Consider the following 18045-nt stretch of genomic DNA (forward strand, 5'->3'; position numbering starts at 1 on the left):
GCACAAACACATGGTAAATGTATTCTTTATGTGTATTTCTAAATGTATGTTCATAATAATATCTACAAGTACCTCTCTGGGCATTGGCCGTCTTAATGGCTGGAACAGTAAACAAAATGTCTCCAATCATCTCAGTGAAGCCGTCTCTGTTCTTCACACGATCTTCACCAGTTCCAATATATTCATCTATTATGAAATCTCTGACAACTGCATGTTGGGGCTTAAGGAAAATATATAAGACATCTGTCAAAGAAGCTTGAGTATAAAGAACCAAACTATACAATATCTGTTTGTGGTGGAAATTTTCCATAAATTCCATAAAGAAGCAGATGAGAGAGTTGTCCTTTTGTGCGATTTATTGAAATAATAAAGAAAATAAAAATAATGGGGAAAGCAAATAAAAAGCATGGATGTTGATTGTGCACATCAACAAACCAAAAACCAGCTGGGGAGATCAATGCACACACCATAAAGGTGTGATGCAAAGAGCCCATCCTCAAGTTCCTTCTGCCTTTTAGCTTCTCTGTCCAACTAGGGTGGACTGTCTTTCTAACCCAATCAAATTACATGCACCATCTACTCCCTGTCGCAGTGTGTGTGAAGATATTTACATTCTCACACCTGCATTGCTGACGTCCAACTATCTGTGAGAAAGGAGCACCAAGTCTCAACAGACAGAGACACAACTCCCCGACCTTGGGTTTGGGAGCTAGAGTTGAGAGTCTATCAGGCAGAGACAACCATTGAACAATCTAGGTGAAATGTCAAATGCATACAGTAAGACAAAACATAAGATATTAATTGCAGAACATAAGTCATAAATCATATAATAACTGCATAGAAATAAGGAAGAGACATAGAAATAAGGAAGAGACAATTTTTGCCATAACACTGTCACTGTTAGCTTGACTTACATCAGACAGACAGTGTCTTTGTGATCTGCTCTCGATCCAGTCCTTTTGTCCAGTTTTGAGGAGCAAAAACCTAAAGGAAGATTTAATACAATGACCATTTCAAACACATGCAATGGTTCCCCAGCAACGCAAATGTTAGTGAAAAATCCCATAGACACTCAGACATGAAATCAACCATCCTCCTTCATCATCATTCACACCGGTCATGAATGGAACGGTGAGATGTTCATGTTCACGGAACAGCTCCTAGACAGGTTTTGTCGGAAAGTGTCCATCAACGGTTATAGAAAGCATCAAATTATCATCCTTGGGAAAATGTATATTTTAAAATGAACACTAAAACACAGAATATTGCACACAAGCCTGATATTCACCTTATTTTATAATGTCAGTATCAGTCACTCTCTCACCTTCCCAATGGTCACAATAGTGTTAATATCCAGGTTTCTAATACAATCAGCGATCCTCTCTGTGCTTTCATGGCTACAACCAGATGCATTTGCCACAATCTGTGAACAGACATCAGAGCCACATTTGAGTAGACCCGAGAATATAGAGTGAATGAAGCCATTTGAGTGGGAATTATAATTTCAAAATGACCTTACAAACCAAAGCTTAACGATGAAACTTTATTGTGTATTGGAGTCCTCCTAAAAACTCTGTATAATAATTCATATTTTCTTCTAGTATTTTTTAATGTTTATTTTAACCTGCATCATCGGTAAAGGGTTATTTGAGACAACTGTGTGCATGGCAGCACTTCCACTCTCAGCAATGGCACGATGGAACAACCCATGAGACAACAGTGAGAGAAGCTGTGGATTAAAGCAACACAGAAACTGGTTTAGTGGAGAGTCTAAGAAAATATGTGAGTTAATTTTAAATGTTTCATCTGCACGTGAAGTCTTACCAGCAAGGATGCACTGATCCCACCTGCAGCCTGTCCACCTACGGTGACTAAACCTGGATCTCCACCAAAGCTGTGAATGTGCTGCTGGATCCACCTCAGAGCTTGTACCTGGTCCAGCAAACCAACGTTTCCAGGCATGTGTTGATCTCCAGTGCTGAATCAAACACACAGTTACACTCTAACAGGTCACAGTAACACCAGCTGATCACAGAACTATGGTTGATAAATGTTCACATTAGCATCAACTTCATTCTAACAAGACTTAGTGAGATCGGTCATTTTAACTGAGAAATCCCAGAATTCCTAAGCGATACTGGATCAAAACCACAACCACATCCTGGTAAGCAGCCAGTACAGATCCATCATACATAGAAGCTGAGCCCATAGTAAATGCTCCACCATGGATCCAAACCATGACCCGATTTTTTTAAATGAATTATAAAGAGCATTTTCAGTTCATTCTAAGAGGAATTTACTCATGACTTCAACCTCATTGAGGTCTGTAACTTAATGTAAAATTTGGGTTTTTAGTGAGAATCCATCTTTTCATTGTAGTTATAAATATTTATCTCCATTATTTACACCATCTTTATGAATTAATGAGAGACAACCAAACTGTCATTGAAAGGTTCTTACTGGGAGTTTGGCATCATGAGCTCTGTTTGCAGGAGTGTAAATGTTGAGGTAGAGACAGTTTTCGGAAATGTCTAGAATGACCTGCAGCAAATCTCCAAGTTTATGAGACAAGTCTACCATAATCTGCCTATTTTGAACACACCTGGAAGAGAGCAAATGTAATAAATTGCTGTTGGACATGGTTCTTGTGTGTAGAATCGATGGATGCTGTGGATGGATGTCTCACATGGGCGGCTGCTGGGTGGCATCTTTCACTCCTTCCCATCCCTCTACAGGTTGAGGTGCAGCCAGTCTCAGAGCAGGACCTACAGGGGGCTTGGCAAAGGGGACCCCCAGGTAGGCATGGACCCCAGTCTCCTTCCCCTTAACACTGACATACTGACTTCTCAGACTCCCCAGCTTAGTGTGCACTTCAGGTGCTGTCAGGACATTAGAGCGGTGTCAGAAGCACAGTCTAATACTTCATATGTTATGTTGTTAAGTTATGTTATGATGGTATGTTAAGTAATGTACCACAGCTGATTAACAAACAGTGTGTAACATTGACAGTGAGTCAGAGTTGAGACAGCAGGGACAGGCTCCAGCACTGGAATTGGGATTAAAGGGTAGAAAATGGATGGATGGCTTTCAAGTTGTAATGTTTGAAGGTAAAATTTGCTTTTGCTGCATATTTTAGTTTATTATTAATTATATTTGATATTATTTTTCCGTTAGTGCTTTTTGCAAACCAAATATGTAATTAGTTTGTGACACCTGGTGTCACCACCCATTGCTGGGAGGTGCTAATGTGTAGCAGGTGTTCCTTATGTGGGTAATCAGGGGTCTGGTATTTAATCCACGACGGAGGCGCGCTCCAGTTGCTGGTGTGTTACTCCATGAGCGGAAGCCTTATCACTGCATTTGTGTCTACAGTATGAGGAGCAAGTATGTTGTCCTGTACGTTTGTAAGTTGCCTTTTTGAACCTGCTGCCATGCTTCATGTGCTTTTTGTTTTTTTTGTTGTTGTTCATAGACTACTAGTTTAAGAGGAACCGGTACTAGTGTAGTTCCAACTGCTTGGTTCTTTCCGTGCCTTGGCACGCTCTTTTTGTTAAGTACAATTTGTTAAGTACCTTGCCATTGCAAGCCGTTTTTTGTTACGCGCCCCTTTTTTATTAAAGACTGTGGATATATCCATTAGTCTGCCTGCTTTTCTGCAATTGGGTACCAGTTCTGCACAGCGTTGTAACATAGTTTGATTTGGTTCACCTGTCTTGTCTTCTATTTAAGGTCTCAGTTTATGCAGTTTTTGTTGTTTCATTGTTTAAAGTTATATGGATGTTCCACTGTTTATCGTGTTTCAGGTGTCCAGTGTTGAGGCTTGTCCTGTTACGTTTGTGTCCTATTGTTTTCTGCTGCCACTGTGTTATGACTGGACGTTTTCATGTACTTGTTTGCAAGTTGTGTCGACAGAAAAATAAAAATACTGATCTTAGTGTTAATCAGTGTTTCATTGATTTTCATTGTAGCCTGTTGCAGCCGTCTAGTGAAAAAACACATTTTTAAACACAGGTCCAAACAGTGGCTCCAATGACCTGGTACCATTTTTAAGGCCTACAAGCTGATAGAAAATTGAAGATTTGTGTGAAGGTGTGTCGAACAGGTGCTATGGTGAGTTCTTACTAGTTTCTAATAGTAAGAATCTGTTTGGTCACCAAAGCTAAAACAATTTAGTTTAGACTGTTTAAATCACATCAGTTTTAAAAATTTTGCAAAAGGGAGGAGAAAACGTGTCAATGAGAATGTGTTTACACATTTGCTAGATGTGTCTTATGCTCTGTGGAACCCAGTTTCTTAAAACAGGTCAAAGCAATCAATAAAAATTTGATTATTAACTAACTTAGCTTATTGTTTGTAGCTGTGGATAGTTTAGTTGTCTTTCAGCTTCTCCCACTCTGAAGTATTTATGTAGTTTGCAAAGCTATGTTGAAATTATATTAGAAAATAAAAAATACCTTAATACAATATAATAAAATTTATAGGAGCATTATTTTCCACTACCTTTGTCATTATTGGAACTGAATGTCATGCATCTGTGATTCTAATATCTTTTTCAAACTGGATCTTGCATGGTGAGAAGCTGGGTCACTATGTTAAAGAATGAATAAGTTTTACCCTCCAGCATAAAACCGATTGTGTCACTGGTTGCGTAACTACCAACTCATTTCACTTTGACACAGAAAACACAGTTGTGCAAATTGCCGACTACACCTACATTTTCATTGGTTACTATCAAATCTCTACAATCTCTGAAATTATATGAAAGTCATGGTTCAAATGTAAGAAGAAATGTAAGAACAACATCTCAAACATGTTGGTCAAAAAGACTATTCTTATTACACACATGTTAGTTCCCCTGCCTCAGCATTAAGCAATAATTACCACCACACAACTAAATGTAGCAATCAGCTTTAAATACTGTACGGTCTAGTTTTAGAATAGGACACAAAGTATCACAGGTATTTACAGACTCACCATGTAGGTCTGCAGCCACACAGAGGAAAAACACAGACGCTACTATGAGTAAAGTTTGTTTCCTACTGAACTTCATGGTCGACATCTTGGACTGTGTAAACACAATGCCTCGCTTCTTAAGCCTTCCCCCAAGAAAAGCGATATTATGGTGTGATGCAACAGATCTTATGCAGTTGCTACACTACTCCCACTTCTCCTAGTCACAGCCCAGAGAGAGTGACAAAGGTTTAGGGTTAAAAAAAATTATATTCTTATTTTGCAAAATGTATTATATATATTATATTTAGGTAGTCCACACAAAAATGTAAAAGTGTTTTATTTTTCTGGTTTCTTATTACAGCTTTTATTAGTCGCTTTGAAATGTTTTGCATAACTAGGTTCCATTTATCTTCATCATCACTATTCCCGCATTGCATCAGACACAGGTGAAATGTGGAAACCCGTTCTCATTGGATTGACACTTTTTCTGCAAAACAGTTAACAGTGACGTCTTTCAAAAGGTCCAAATTTTAGTGGTTTAGAAACCACTAAGACCAGTATGAACTCACCATAGCACCTGTTGACACTCCTTCACAAAAATCTCTTATTTTCTATCAGCTTTTAGACCTTAAAAATGGCCCCAGGTCATTGAAGCCACTGTTTACACCCGTGTGTGTGAACTGTTAATAAAATGTGTTGTTTCACTAGATGGCTGCGTCAAAGCCACCAACAAATACTGTAACACTAGAGTGATGGACCAGAGAACTGGGGGTGACTGTTCTACGACTCGCTGCGCTCCATCTTCTCCTTAAGTTGCTTGATCTTCTCTGGAAGTGTCTGAGTCATGAAGACAAAGCGGTTCTTCTTCAGATGCTGACGGGTGACCTGCTGCTTCAAACCAATGGCCAGGTAGTCTTCTCCTGCTCCATATTGTGGCCAGTGAGCAAGACCGTCACCATTAGGAGACCTGCACACACACACAAGCTGTAAACACAGCAACCTGGTGTCCATGTATGTGATGACTTCCTGTCCACAGAGCAGTGATTCCTACCCTGTACGGGCAAAGTTCCCCCAGTAGCTCATCATGGTTTTGCTTAACTCTTCCTCCTCTTTAGGACATGGCTCTAAAATAATGAAGAATGAGGTGAAACAATCTGCTGAAATAAAACTTACAAATGAATTGGTGAATGGTTTGTATATTGTAATTACCAGATAGTTTGACATGAGTAGTTGTGAAGCAAGTTCCTGTGACTGTAAGAAGTTCATCTGCATGATCAGTCCCAACAAAGCTTGGTCTTTGTTCCTGCAGACCTTTGGGAGGATGCTGGTACTCATACAGGAAAACAGCACCACCTGCATCTGTAGCACAAATACATGGTAAACATATTATTTTTGTGTATTTTTAAATGCGTGTTCATCGTGATATCTACAAGTACCTCTGTGGGCATTGACCGTCTTAATGGCTGGAATAGTAAACAAAATGTCTCCTAGTATCTCAGTGAACCCGTCTCTGTTCTTCACACGATCTTCACCAGTTCCAATGTATTCATCTATTATGAAATCTCTGACAACTGCAAGTTTGGGCTTAAGGAAAATATAAAAGACATCTGTCAGAGAAGCTTGAGTATAAATAATCAAACTATAACTGTTACTGTTAGATTGACTTACACCTGGAAAGAAAACAGACAATGTCTTTTTGATCTGCTCTCGGTCCATTCCCTCTGTCCAGTTTTGAAGGCCAAGAATCTAAAGGAAGACATGAATGCAATGACCATTTTAAACACACACATACAGTTTCTCCAGCAAAACAAATCTAATTAACACTTACATGTGGAATCATCCATCCACCTTCATCATCATTCACACCGGTCATGAATGGAACAGTGAGAACTTCATGTTTATTGAACAGCTCCTCCACAGGTTTTGTCAGGAAGTGTCCGTCAACAGTTATAGAAGGTGTAAAATTAACATCCTTAAGGAAATAAATGTTTAAAACGTTGAAACAAAGAAATAAATGTGACATGAAACGCTGATGTTCACCTTATTTCATAAAGTCAGTATCAGTCACTGTCTCACCTTCCCAATGGTTACAATAGTGTCCTTACTCAGGTTTCTAATACAATCAGCGATCTTCTCTGTGCTTTCATGGCTACAGCCAGATACATTTGCCACAATCTGTGGACAGACATTAAAGCCACATCTTGAAAATTTATAACAAAAATAAAACGCTGATGTGATATTTTCAAGCACAACACACCAGAATGTGGAGTGAATGAAGCCTTAAGTGGCAGTTGAAAGTATAAAACCTTGTAGTATGTAATTACTCTACTTCTACAACCTTTAAATATTGACAATAGCCATTATTATTATTAAATGATAATTTCACCTGCATCATCGGTAAAGGATTATTTGACACATATGCACCCATGGCAGCAGTTCCACTCTCAGCAATGGCACGATGGAACAACCCATGAGACAACGGTGAGAGAGGCTGTGGATTAAAACAACACAGAAAGTGGTTTAGTGGAGAAGAAAATATGAGTTCATTTTAAATGTTTCATCTGCACATGAAGTCTTACCAGCAAGGATGCACTGATCCCACCTGCAGACTGTCCACCTACGGTGACTAAACCTGGATCTCCACCAAAGCTGTGAATGTGCTGCTGGATCCACCTCAGAGCTTGTACCTGGTCCAGCAAACCAACGTTTCCAGGCATGTGTTGATCTCCAGTGCTGAATCAAACACACGGTTACACTCTAACAGGTCACATTAAAAAAAGCTGATTACAGAACCATAGTTTGTAGATAAACACCTTGGGTCATTTTATTTATTTATTATTTTATTTTATTTTATTTTATTTGTCTATTATTTATTTGATTTTACCTGACAAATCCCAGAATTCCTAAGCGATACTGGATTAAAACCACAACCACATCCTGGTAAGCAGCCATTGCAGATCCATCAGACGTAGAAGCTGAGCCAAAAGTAAATCCTCCACCATGGATCCAAACCATGACCTGATTTTTTCACAAATTTCAAACAGCATTGTCAACTTATTGTGTCTGGAGTCACCTTTATCACTTCAATCTGACTAAAGTTTGTAATTGAATGTAATACTGTACAGAAATTAGGTTTTTGGTAAATTTCCCCTATTATTCTAGTTATAAATATGTACCTCCATTATTCACATCATCTTTATGAATTTAGCAGTAAGTGAACGGTTCTTACTGGGAGTTTGGCATCATGAGCTCTGTTTGCAGGCGTGTAAATGTTGAGGTAGAGACAGTCTTCTGAAATGTCTGGAATGACTTGGAACACATCTCCAAGATGACGAGAAATGTCTACAAGAATCTGTCTGTTTTGAACACACCTGGAGGGGAACAAATGTAATAAATTTCTGTTGAATGTGGTTCTTATGTGTAGAATCGATGGATGCTGTAGATGGATGTCTCACATGGCTGGCTGCTGGGTGGCATCTTTCACTCCTTCCCATCCCTCTACAGGTTGAGGTGCAGCCAGTCTCAGAGCAGGACCTACAGGGGGCTTGGCAAAGGGGACCCCCAGGTAGGCATGGACCCCAGTCTCCTTCCCCTTAACACTAACATACTGACCTCTCAGACTCCCCAGCTGAGTGTGCACTTCAGGGGCTGTCAGGACATTCACAGTGTAAGACATCATGAGTTATGAATTCACTAAAAGTCCATGCATCTATTATTTTACCATCTTTTACAAACTGGATCTTGTTTGGTGTCACTATGTTACAAGATGAATTACATTTAACCCTCGAATCTAAAACCCATTGTTTCATTAGGTGCATAACTAAGAATCGATTCGACACAGGGAGCACAGTTAGGGAATATGATGGCTGCACGTACACTCTTACAGGGCTACTGTACTGTACATCTAATCTCTATAATCTCTGAAATTATATAAACGGTTTGGTTCAAATGTAACAAAACCAATGTGTTTTTAGAAGCGTATTCTGCGAACATCACATCACATTCAGTCACGTAGGCTGCTCTAATTACACAAATGTTAGTTCTCCTACATCAGCATGAGTTAAGCAATGATCAATAAAACTAAATGTTGCAATCAAGTTTAAATACAGTCTGGTTTGTTTAGAATAGGACACAAAGTATCACAGGTATTTACAGACTCACCATGTTCGTCTGCAGCCACACAGAGGAAAAATACAGATGCTAGACTGAGTAAAGTTTTTTTAACACTGAACTTCATGTTCAACACTCTGGACTCTGCAAAATCAGAAAGTGTTCTGAAGCCTTGCCTCAACATATTTATAAAAAAATAAGGATGAGTCAGCAGGTTTTATGTAGGTAATGTCCACACCACTCCCACATGTCCTAGCCAGTGTGACAGAGATGGGGTTACAGTAGGTTTGCTCAATGTTGATCGTGGGCTGATCTGCCCAGACTGAAAATATGAATACAGCAACGAGTTTACAACAACGCATGTTAAGATTTAACTTGGATTTAAAAAGCTTCAGTTGTTTACATTGGTCTCAGCAGAACATATCATAGTCTATCATGAAAGCAATAATTAGCAAAACAATGCAATAGTACTGTATTGTATATTTGTACAGGATAGTTTGCCACAACATGCATCACAGCTCTATGGTTTCAACAAACGGTCGAAGGAGAGCAAATGGATTTCATATAATTTCCATTTGGAGCCTATGTACATGTGTTGAGCCTCAGGTTCCAAAAATTGTGTTTACTGTATGTAAACATACAGTAATGACGCGCCACCAGCTGCTGACACACAGTTCTTTGCACCCTATCAATAATTCATCATCAATGTAGATACCGTGAGTTTTTAATTACAGTTTAAGTTTATTGTGTTTTAATAAACAAATCAAATGGAGAATCACATTTAATTCCTATAAAAACAAGCAGAAGATGTTTAAATAAGTCAGCAAATGCAGCTGTGGTGTCCTACGACATGAGGTGTTATCTGGCTCCATAGTGTTATCTGATGGACAGTTTTTTTTAGAGTTTTTGTCTTTTGCTTAAACACTAAAAGCTAATGCTTAGAGCAACTCCTCAATAAACTTCTTGTAGCACAATGTTAAACACAGTGTAACCACAGCTTAAACACAATTTCAAGTTTGCACTTTGGTCTCAAATCTGTAACACACAAAACACGTCACACATCTTACATTAGAGACTTTGTTAAAAACCAAAATCACCTGTTATCATTGGGAAAGCACTCTGTTCAAAAAGCAATTCTCATCATCCACAAAATGGTTGGACGACCTCCTCAAGATGGAAGGCTATCTTTACTTTACTACGAGAGCTGGCCATTAACAAAGTGGTGCGATAAAATAACACAATTCCACTTTGTGAGTGACAACAATGCCTAAATGCAGATGTAAATGCGTTCAGCATTACCAACAGCGTCAGCATTTCTACACTGAGCCACATCCTACAGAAACATAACTTCAGAAGAAGCAGCTGTACAGGGTTCCATTTGAGAGGAACAGTGTCAGAATCAAGGATCTGTGCCATGATAATGTGCAGGTATGTGTGACTTAACATATATTACATTGTGATGTGGGGATGAGGGTTCATGCTGCCTGTAGCTTGTAGTTTTAGTCTATATTGACCCAACCCAGCCCCTAAGTGTGTGATAAGATAGACATAGTAGTGACTGTGTGTGTTTTCAGGAACACTATTCAATATTTACAGACAGTTCTGGACTTTGATGCTGCTGAAAGCTGCTGACGAGTTCATCCACGTGAATGAGGCAAACACTCTTACAGGGCTACTGTACATCTAACCTTTAAAATCTCTTAAATTATAAAAGAGCTTTGGTTAAAATGTAACAAAACCAATGTGTTTTCAGAAGCATATTCTGCAAACATCACATCACATTTAGTCACGTAGGCTGCTCTAATTACACAAATGTTCGTTTTCCTACATCAGCATGAGTTAAGGAATGATCAATAAAACTAAATGTTGCAATCAAGTTTAAATACAGTCTAGTTTGTTTAGAATAGGACACAAAGTATCACAGGTATTTACAGACTCACCATGCTTGTCTGCAGCTACACAGAGGAAAAGTACAGACGCTACAATAAGTTAAGTTTTTTTCAAAAAATATTCGCTTAGCTAATGCTGTTGTTCATTGCAGTCCTAGAGCGAAGGTAACCCATATCATTAAGGAACTCCCAGGTCTCTTGAGCTCTCTTTCATCATCTATTAAGAAAATAATAATTCATATCTAATAATCTAATGACACTGTTCTTCAACAGTCTGAGCTCACTAAAGCTAACTTTCTACAGCTTTTTAAGTTTCTCAAGAGTACTGGATAACTGTTTTTTATCTCTGGTTCTATTGTTACCATTAGTTGTGGCATGGGACGTTTAGTAGAATTTTATGTTTAGTCTCGACCTTGACAAAGGCTACTAAACTTAAACTTAAATTCGCCCACCTTAATGTGAGATCTTTTTCAAACAAGACCGTTATACTTAACAACTTTATATCTTCTAATGACCTAGATTTGTTATTTATTACTGAATCCTGGCTACGACCTGGTGATCACAGTCAGCTTGTTGCACTGTGTCCTCCTGACTATAACTGTTTTAACTGTCCCAGGGTTCTGGTTGCTGCTTACAGAAAACACTTTAAATGTTACCAATTTACAGGCAATGAATTTTTATCTTTTGAATTGCTCTTGTTCAGATTATGCAACCCTCTCCCTGACTTATATATTATTATCTACCGTCCCCCTGGTTCATTTTTATCTGACTTTTCAGAGCTTTTGTCAATTTTTATTATGCAGGTTGATAGGATTGTTCTTCGTGGGGACTTTAATATTCATATTGATGACTCCTCCAACATCCTAGCAAATGGTTTCTTAAACATCACTAAAGCCTTCAACTTTGAGCAGTATGTGTCTGACCCTACCCATACTGCAGGTCACACTCTTGATTTGGTTTTTAGTCTGGGTTTGGGGGTCTCTTCTGTGCACACTCTGGACCTCTTTGTATCAGACCACAAAACTGTGGTTTTTAACTGTGTATTTAAGAATGCCACCAGTGAACACCTTCGTTTTCAAAGCTCACGTGTTTTTAATATGCATTGTGCCCCCAACTTTTGTAACTTGTTTAAGTCGTTAGACAACTTAGACACTTGGTCAGACGCATCTTCCATTAATAGTCACGTTGATTCTTTAAATTCACATTGTAGATCTATTTTAGATAGTGTAGCCCCGGCTAAAATATAGAATTGACCCATAATCCAGGAACCAACCGTGGATCAATGATAACATTCGGACCTGCAAACGGTTACGTAGAAGTGCTGAACGTAAATGGAAAAAATCTGGTCTCCAGGTTCATCAAATCGAAATGAAGAAGCTGATGCAAGGTTTTAATAGCTTGGTGAAATATGCCAGAACTTATTCTCTTATTTCTCCAAGCTTATCTGTGACAATTTTCTTAATCCCAAATGCCTATTTAAGACCATTGACAGGCTAGTTAGCCCTGCCCCTCCTCAAGCTAGCTGTATTGATGACTGTAACAAGTTAATTTCTGACTATGTGGCAAAAGTGAAACAAATTAGATCCAACGTTAATCAAGTTCCTACATCCTTTGTGGATGTCCGTCCATACCATTACTCTCTGAGCCTGAGCTATTTCTCACCTGCTACTCTGACAAAGCTATCTGATATTATTTCTCATATAAAATTATGAACAAGTTCACTTGACATTATTCTAACCAGGTTTTTATTGGAAGTGGCGGACTGCATAGGTCTGCGTGTACTATCTATTAGGAACTACTCACTGTCTACTGGTTGTGTGTCTGAGTACTTTAAGATTGGCTGCATACAGCCCATCCTTAAGAAACCTGGTCTCGACCCATCTATCTTACTGTAGGTAACTATCACTCCATCTCTCAACAGCCCTTTCTTTCATAGATTTTAGAAAAAAAATGTCTCAGAGCAGTCACTATTAATCCTGGATTCTAATAACATCTTTGAAAAATTCCAATCCGGGTTTCGTAATAACTAAAGCACAGAGACAGCTCTTTTAAGAGTCACAAATGATCTCCTAATGTGAGCTGATGCTGGTATGGGCTCTGTCTTAGTGCTTCTTGACTTGAGTGCAGCATTTGATACCATCGATCATAAAATCCTGATTGATAGTCTAAGGCAGAGGGGTTCATTCCTGGTCCCCGAGAGTTACTGTCCTGCTGCTTTTTTCAACTCTCTCTGCCCCAGCCAATACTGATCACCTACATCAGGTGTGTTCAGTCAATGAGCAGCTAACTGACACACCTGATCAAGTTAATTAGTAGTGAAAGTTGGAAAACCAGCAGGACTGTAGCTCTCGAGGACCAGGATTGGGCACCCCTGGAGTTAGGCATTGGGTGGGTACTTCTGGGATGGCTTTAGAGTAGTTTAAATAGTATTTCTAATAGAATCGTATTTCTAATAGAAAGTCCTGTGTTTCTATTAATATAATTTTATGTCATATTTTTCTCCTATTGCATACGATGTACCCCAAGGGTCAATCCTTGGTCCAGTTTTATTCTCTTTAAATGCTTCCCTTGGGACAGGTTATTTGGAGACATAATGTTTCATTTTACTGTTATGCTGATGATACAGGGCTCTATCTCCTGAGACCTGAGTAAGCTAAGTTCTCTTCAGGATTTTATTAGATATAAAAAACTGGATGTCCTTGAACATTTTACCATTAAATGCAAATAAAACGGAAATTATAATAATTGGGTCAGAAAATATGGCAAATAACCTTCTGCCATCGTCCAGTCCATTATTACAATATGTTAAGCGTTTTGCGTTATGCGTTAAGAGTTTGGGGCATCACACTACCAAATTGGTCCAATCTTCTTTCTGTCACCTTAGGAACATTGCTGAAATTAGACCCATGCTAAACTTCCGTGATGCAGAGACTGTTATTCATGCTTTTATTTCATCCTGCCTAGATTACTGTAATAGCTTATTTTCCTGTCTAAAACATAAAAACTTAAGCCGTCTACAAACTATTCAAAACAAAGCTGCTAGAATGCTGACGTAAAATGGTTTGATCATATCACTCCCGTACTGGCTTCTCTTTATTGGCTCCCTGTTTAGTTCAGGATTGATTTTAAGATTTTAGTTTTTATTTGTCGCTTTGAGCTGTTTTGCATAAGTATGTTCTACTTATTTTCATCATCACTACTACAGCAGTGCATCAGACACGTGGCAAAAATCTAAACCCGTTCTCATTTGATTGACACACTTTCTCCTCCCTTTTGGAAACACTGACATTACTCAAACAGTCTAAACTCCATAGTTTTAGCTTTAGTGACCAAAGAGACACCATCTATTTCTAACTATTAGAAACCAGAAAGACCAGTATGAACTCATCATGGCACCTGTTTGACACTCAAAAAACTACAAATTTGTATTAGCTTGTAGGCCTTAAAACGGTACCAGGTCACTGGAGCCACTGTTTAGACTGTTTAGTGTAAATGTGTTGTTTCACTAGATGGCTGCATCACAGCGAACAATAAGAACTGTAATGCCAAAGTGATGGACCAGAGAACGGGGAGGTGACTGTTCTACGACTTGCTGCGCTCCATCTTCTCCTTAAGTTGCTGGATCTCCATTGGAAGTGTCTGAGTCATGAAGACAAAGCGGTTCTTCTTCAGATGCTGACGGGTGACCTGCTGCTTCAAACCAATGGCCAGGTAGTCTTCTCCTGCTCCATACTGTGGCCAGTGAGCAAGACCGTCACCATTAGGAGACCTGCACACACACACAAGCTGTAAACACAGGAACCCGGTGTATGTGATGACTTCCTGTCCACAGAGCAGTGATTCCTACCCTGTACGGGCAAAGTTCCCCCAGTAGCTCATCATGGTTTTGCTCAACTCTTCCTCCTCTTTAGGACATGGGTCTAAAATAATAAAGATGATGTGAAACTTTCAAATACATTCTACATATCTGCTGGAGAAATACTGTATGGTTGAAATACTGCAAATACCAGATAATTTGACATGAGTAGTTGTGAAACAGAATCCAAACACTGTAAAAAGTTCATCTGTATGATCAGTCCCAACAAAGCTCGGCCTTTTCTTCTGCAGGAATGTGGGAGGATGCTGGTACTCATACAGGTAAACAGCAGCACCTGCATCTGTAGCACACAAAAACATTGTAAAAATATTCTTTATGTGTATTTTTAAATGTATGTTCATAATAATATCTACAGTACAAGTACCTCTGTGGGCATTGGCCGTCTTAATGACTGGAATAGTAAACATATTGTCTCCAATCATCTCAGTGAATCCGTCTCTGTTCTTCACACGATCTTCACCAGTTCCAATATATTCATTTACTATCAAATCTTTGATGATGGCTTGTTTGGGCTTAAGGAAAATATATAAGACCTCTGTCAGAGAAGCTTAAGTATAAAGAACAAAACTATAACTGTCACTGTTTGACTGACTTACATCAGAAAAGAAAACAGACAGTGTCTGTTTGATCTGCTCTCGATCCATTCCCTCTGTCCAGTTTTGAGGTGCAAAAATCTAAAGGAAGATTTAAATGCAATGACCATTTCAAACACATGAAAAAGTTCCCCAGCAATGCAAATGTTAGTGAAAGATCCCATAGACACTCACACATGAAAATAACCATCCTCCTTCATCATCATTCATACCGGTCATGAATGGAACAGTGAGAAGTTCATGTTCACGGAACAGCTCCTCCACAGGTTTTGACAGGAAGTGTCCATCAACAGTTATAGAAGGCATCACATTTTTATCCTTGAGGAAATTTTATATTTTAAAATGAACACTAAGACACAGAATCTTGCACACAAGCCTGACGTTCAACTTATTTCATAAAGTCAGTATCAGTCACTGTCTCACCTTCCCAATGGTCACAATAGTGTCATTATTCAGGTTTCTAATACAATCAGCGATCTTCTCTGTGCTTTCATGGCTACAACCAGATACATTTGCCACAATCTGTGAACAGACATCAGAGCCACATTTGAGTTTATAGAAAAAAAACATGCTTATGTGATGTTTTTATACACAAAACCTGAGAATATAAAGTGAATGAAGCAAGTGGGAATTTTAATTTCAAAATGAGCTTAGGAAACAAAGCTTAACTATTAAACCTTTTAGTGTGTATTAGAGTCCTTCTAAAACCTCTGAATAATAATTCCTATTTTTTCTATTATTTATTGTTTAATTTAACCTGCATCATCGGTAGAGGGTTATTTAAGACAACTGTGTGCATGGCAGCACTTCCACTCTCAGCAATGGCACGATGGAACAACCCATGAGACAACGGTGAGAGAAGCTGTGGATTCAAGCAACAGAAAAAGTGGTTTAGTGGAGAATCTAAGAAAATATGTGAGTTCATTTTAAATGTTTCATCTGCACATGAAGTCTTACCAGCAAGGATGCACTCATCCCACCTGCAGACTCTCCAAATACAGTGACTAAACCTGGATCTCCACCAAAGCTGTGAATGTGTTGCTGGATCCACCTCAGAGCTTGTACCTGGTCCAGCAAACCAACGTTTCCAGGCATGTGTTGATCTCCAGTGCTGGATCAAACACACAGTTACACTCTAGCAGGTCACAGTAACACCAGCTGATCACAGGAACGATAAATGTTCACATTAGCATCAACTTCATTCTAACAAGACTTAGTGAGATGGTTCATTTTACCTGAGAAATCCCAGAACTCCTAAGCGATACTGTATCAAAACCACAACCACATCCTGGTAAGCAGCCAGTGCAGATCCATCATACATAGAAGCTGAGCCTATAGTAAATCCTCCACCATGGATCCAAACCATGACCTGATTTTTTCACAAATTTCAAAAAGCATTATCAACTTATTGTGTCTGGTTCCACCCCATCACTTCAATCTGACCAAAGTCTGTAACTGAATGTGACACTGTTATTACAACTGGAATAACAGGGGACCCCCATTATTCACATCATCTTTACAAATTCGCCAGTCTTGAAAGGTTCTTACTGGGAGTTTGGCATCATGAGTTTTGTTTGCAGGTGTGTAAATGTTGAGGTAGAGACAGTCTTCGGAAATGTCTGGAAAAACTTTGAACAAATGTCCAAGTTGAAGAGAATGGTGTACAAGATTTTGTCTGTTTTGAACACACCTGGAGGAGAAAAATTTAATAAATTCCTGTTGAACATGGTTCTTATGTGTAGAATCGATGGATGCTGTGGATGGATGTCTCACATGGGCGGCTGCTGGGTGGCATCTTTCACTCCTTCCCATCCCTCTACAGGTTGAGGTGCAGCCAGTCTCAGAGCAGGACCTACAGGGGGCTTGGCAAAGGGAACCCCAGGTAGGCATGGACCCCAGTCTCCTTCCCCTTAACACTGACATACTGACCTCTCAGACGCCCCAGCTCAGTGTGCACTTCAGGGGCTGTCAGGACATTCAAAGTGTAAGACATCATGATTCATGAATTCACTAAAAGTCCATCCATCTGTTATTTTACCGTCTTTTCCAAACTGGATCTCGTTGGTGTCACTATGTTACAGGATTCATTAGATTTAACCCTCGAATCTAAAACCCACTGCTTCATCAGTTGCATAACTAAGAATTGATTTAACTCAGAAAACACAGATATGCAATGTGATCGCTGCTCTTACACTCTTACAGGGCTAATCTCTATAATCCATCCATCCATTTTCTAAACCGCTTACTCCCTAATGCGGGGTCACGGGGGTGCTGGAGCCTAACCCAGCTGGCTATGAGCGAGAGGCAGGGTACACCCTGGACAGTCCATCGCAGGGCAACACATAGACAGACAACCATTCACACACACACTCACACCTACGGGCAATGAAGAGAGTCCAATCAACCTAATGCACGTCTTTGGACTGTGGGAGGAAGCCGGAGAACCCGGAGAGAACCCACGCAAACACGGGGAGAACGTGCAAACTCCACACAGAAAGGCACCAGGGCCACCTCCGGGAATCTAACCCAGAACAGTGGGCGACAGTGCTACCCACCGCACCAACGTGCCGCCCTATCTCTATAATCTCTGAAATTATTTAAAGGATTTGGTATTTATATAATA

The 18045-nt window shown here is 39.4% G+C and overlaps 3 protein-coding genes and 1 pseudogene across 4 annotated transcripts in view; all 4 read right to left on the reverse strand.

Moving 5' to 3' along the window:
• LOC114856903 (cocaine esterase-like) overlaps positions 1-18045 on the reverse strand; it is a 37210-nt gene that overhangs the window by 1419 nt on the left and 17746 nt on the right. The gene's annotated exons all lie outside the window — the stretch shown is intronic.
• On the reverse strand, positions 80-5150 carry LOC121202307 (carboxylesterase 4A-like). 2 transcript variants are annotated; one of them, XM_055509771.1, is made up of 7 exons: positions 4975-5150; positions 2687-2879; positions 1825-1978; positions 1625-1729; positions 1325-1423; positions 915-984; positions 80-220 (listed from the first exon to the last, which is right to left on the reverse strand). In XM_055509771.1, exons 1-6 carry the CDS (start codon positions 5057-5059, stop codon positions 916-918), a joined length of 705 nt encoding a protein of 234 aa, XP_055365746.1. In that variant the 5' UTR covers positions 5060-5150; the 3' UTR covers positions 80-220; position 915. The 2 variants fall into 2 exon arrangements, 1 of the variants encoding a protein (XP_055365746.1); XR_008694967.1 differs by having other exon boundaries at positions 177-723; positions 915-1160.
• LOC114856907 (cocaine esterase-like) lies at positions 5349-9259 on the reverse strand. Its single transcript, XM_029152786.3, has 13 exons — positions 9115-9259; positions 8409-8601; positions 8183-8324; positions 7838-7971; positions 7533-7686; positions 7340-7444; positions 7030-7128; positions 6782-6925; positions 6622-6699; positions 6390-6537; positions 6163-6312; positions 6005-6077; positions 5349-5920 (listed from the first exon to the last, which is right to left on the reverse strand). The coding sequence occupies exons 1-13, from the start codon at positions 9245-9247 to the stop codon at positions 5734-5736; spliced, it is 1740 nt and encodes a 579-aa protein (XP_029008619.2). The 5' UTR covers positions 9248-9259; the 3' UTR covers positions 5349-5733.
• LOC114856908 (pyrethroid hydrolase Ces2e-like) lies at positions 14072-17433 on the reverse strand (annotated as a pseudogene).

Source organism: Betta splendens, chromosome 6 (assembly GCF_900634795.4).
Source record: "Betta splendens chromosome 6, fBetSpl5.4, whole genome shotgun sequence".
NCBI classification, from domain to species: Eukaryota; Metazoa; Chordata; class Actinopteri; order Anabantiformes; family Osphronemidae; genus Betta; species Betta splendens.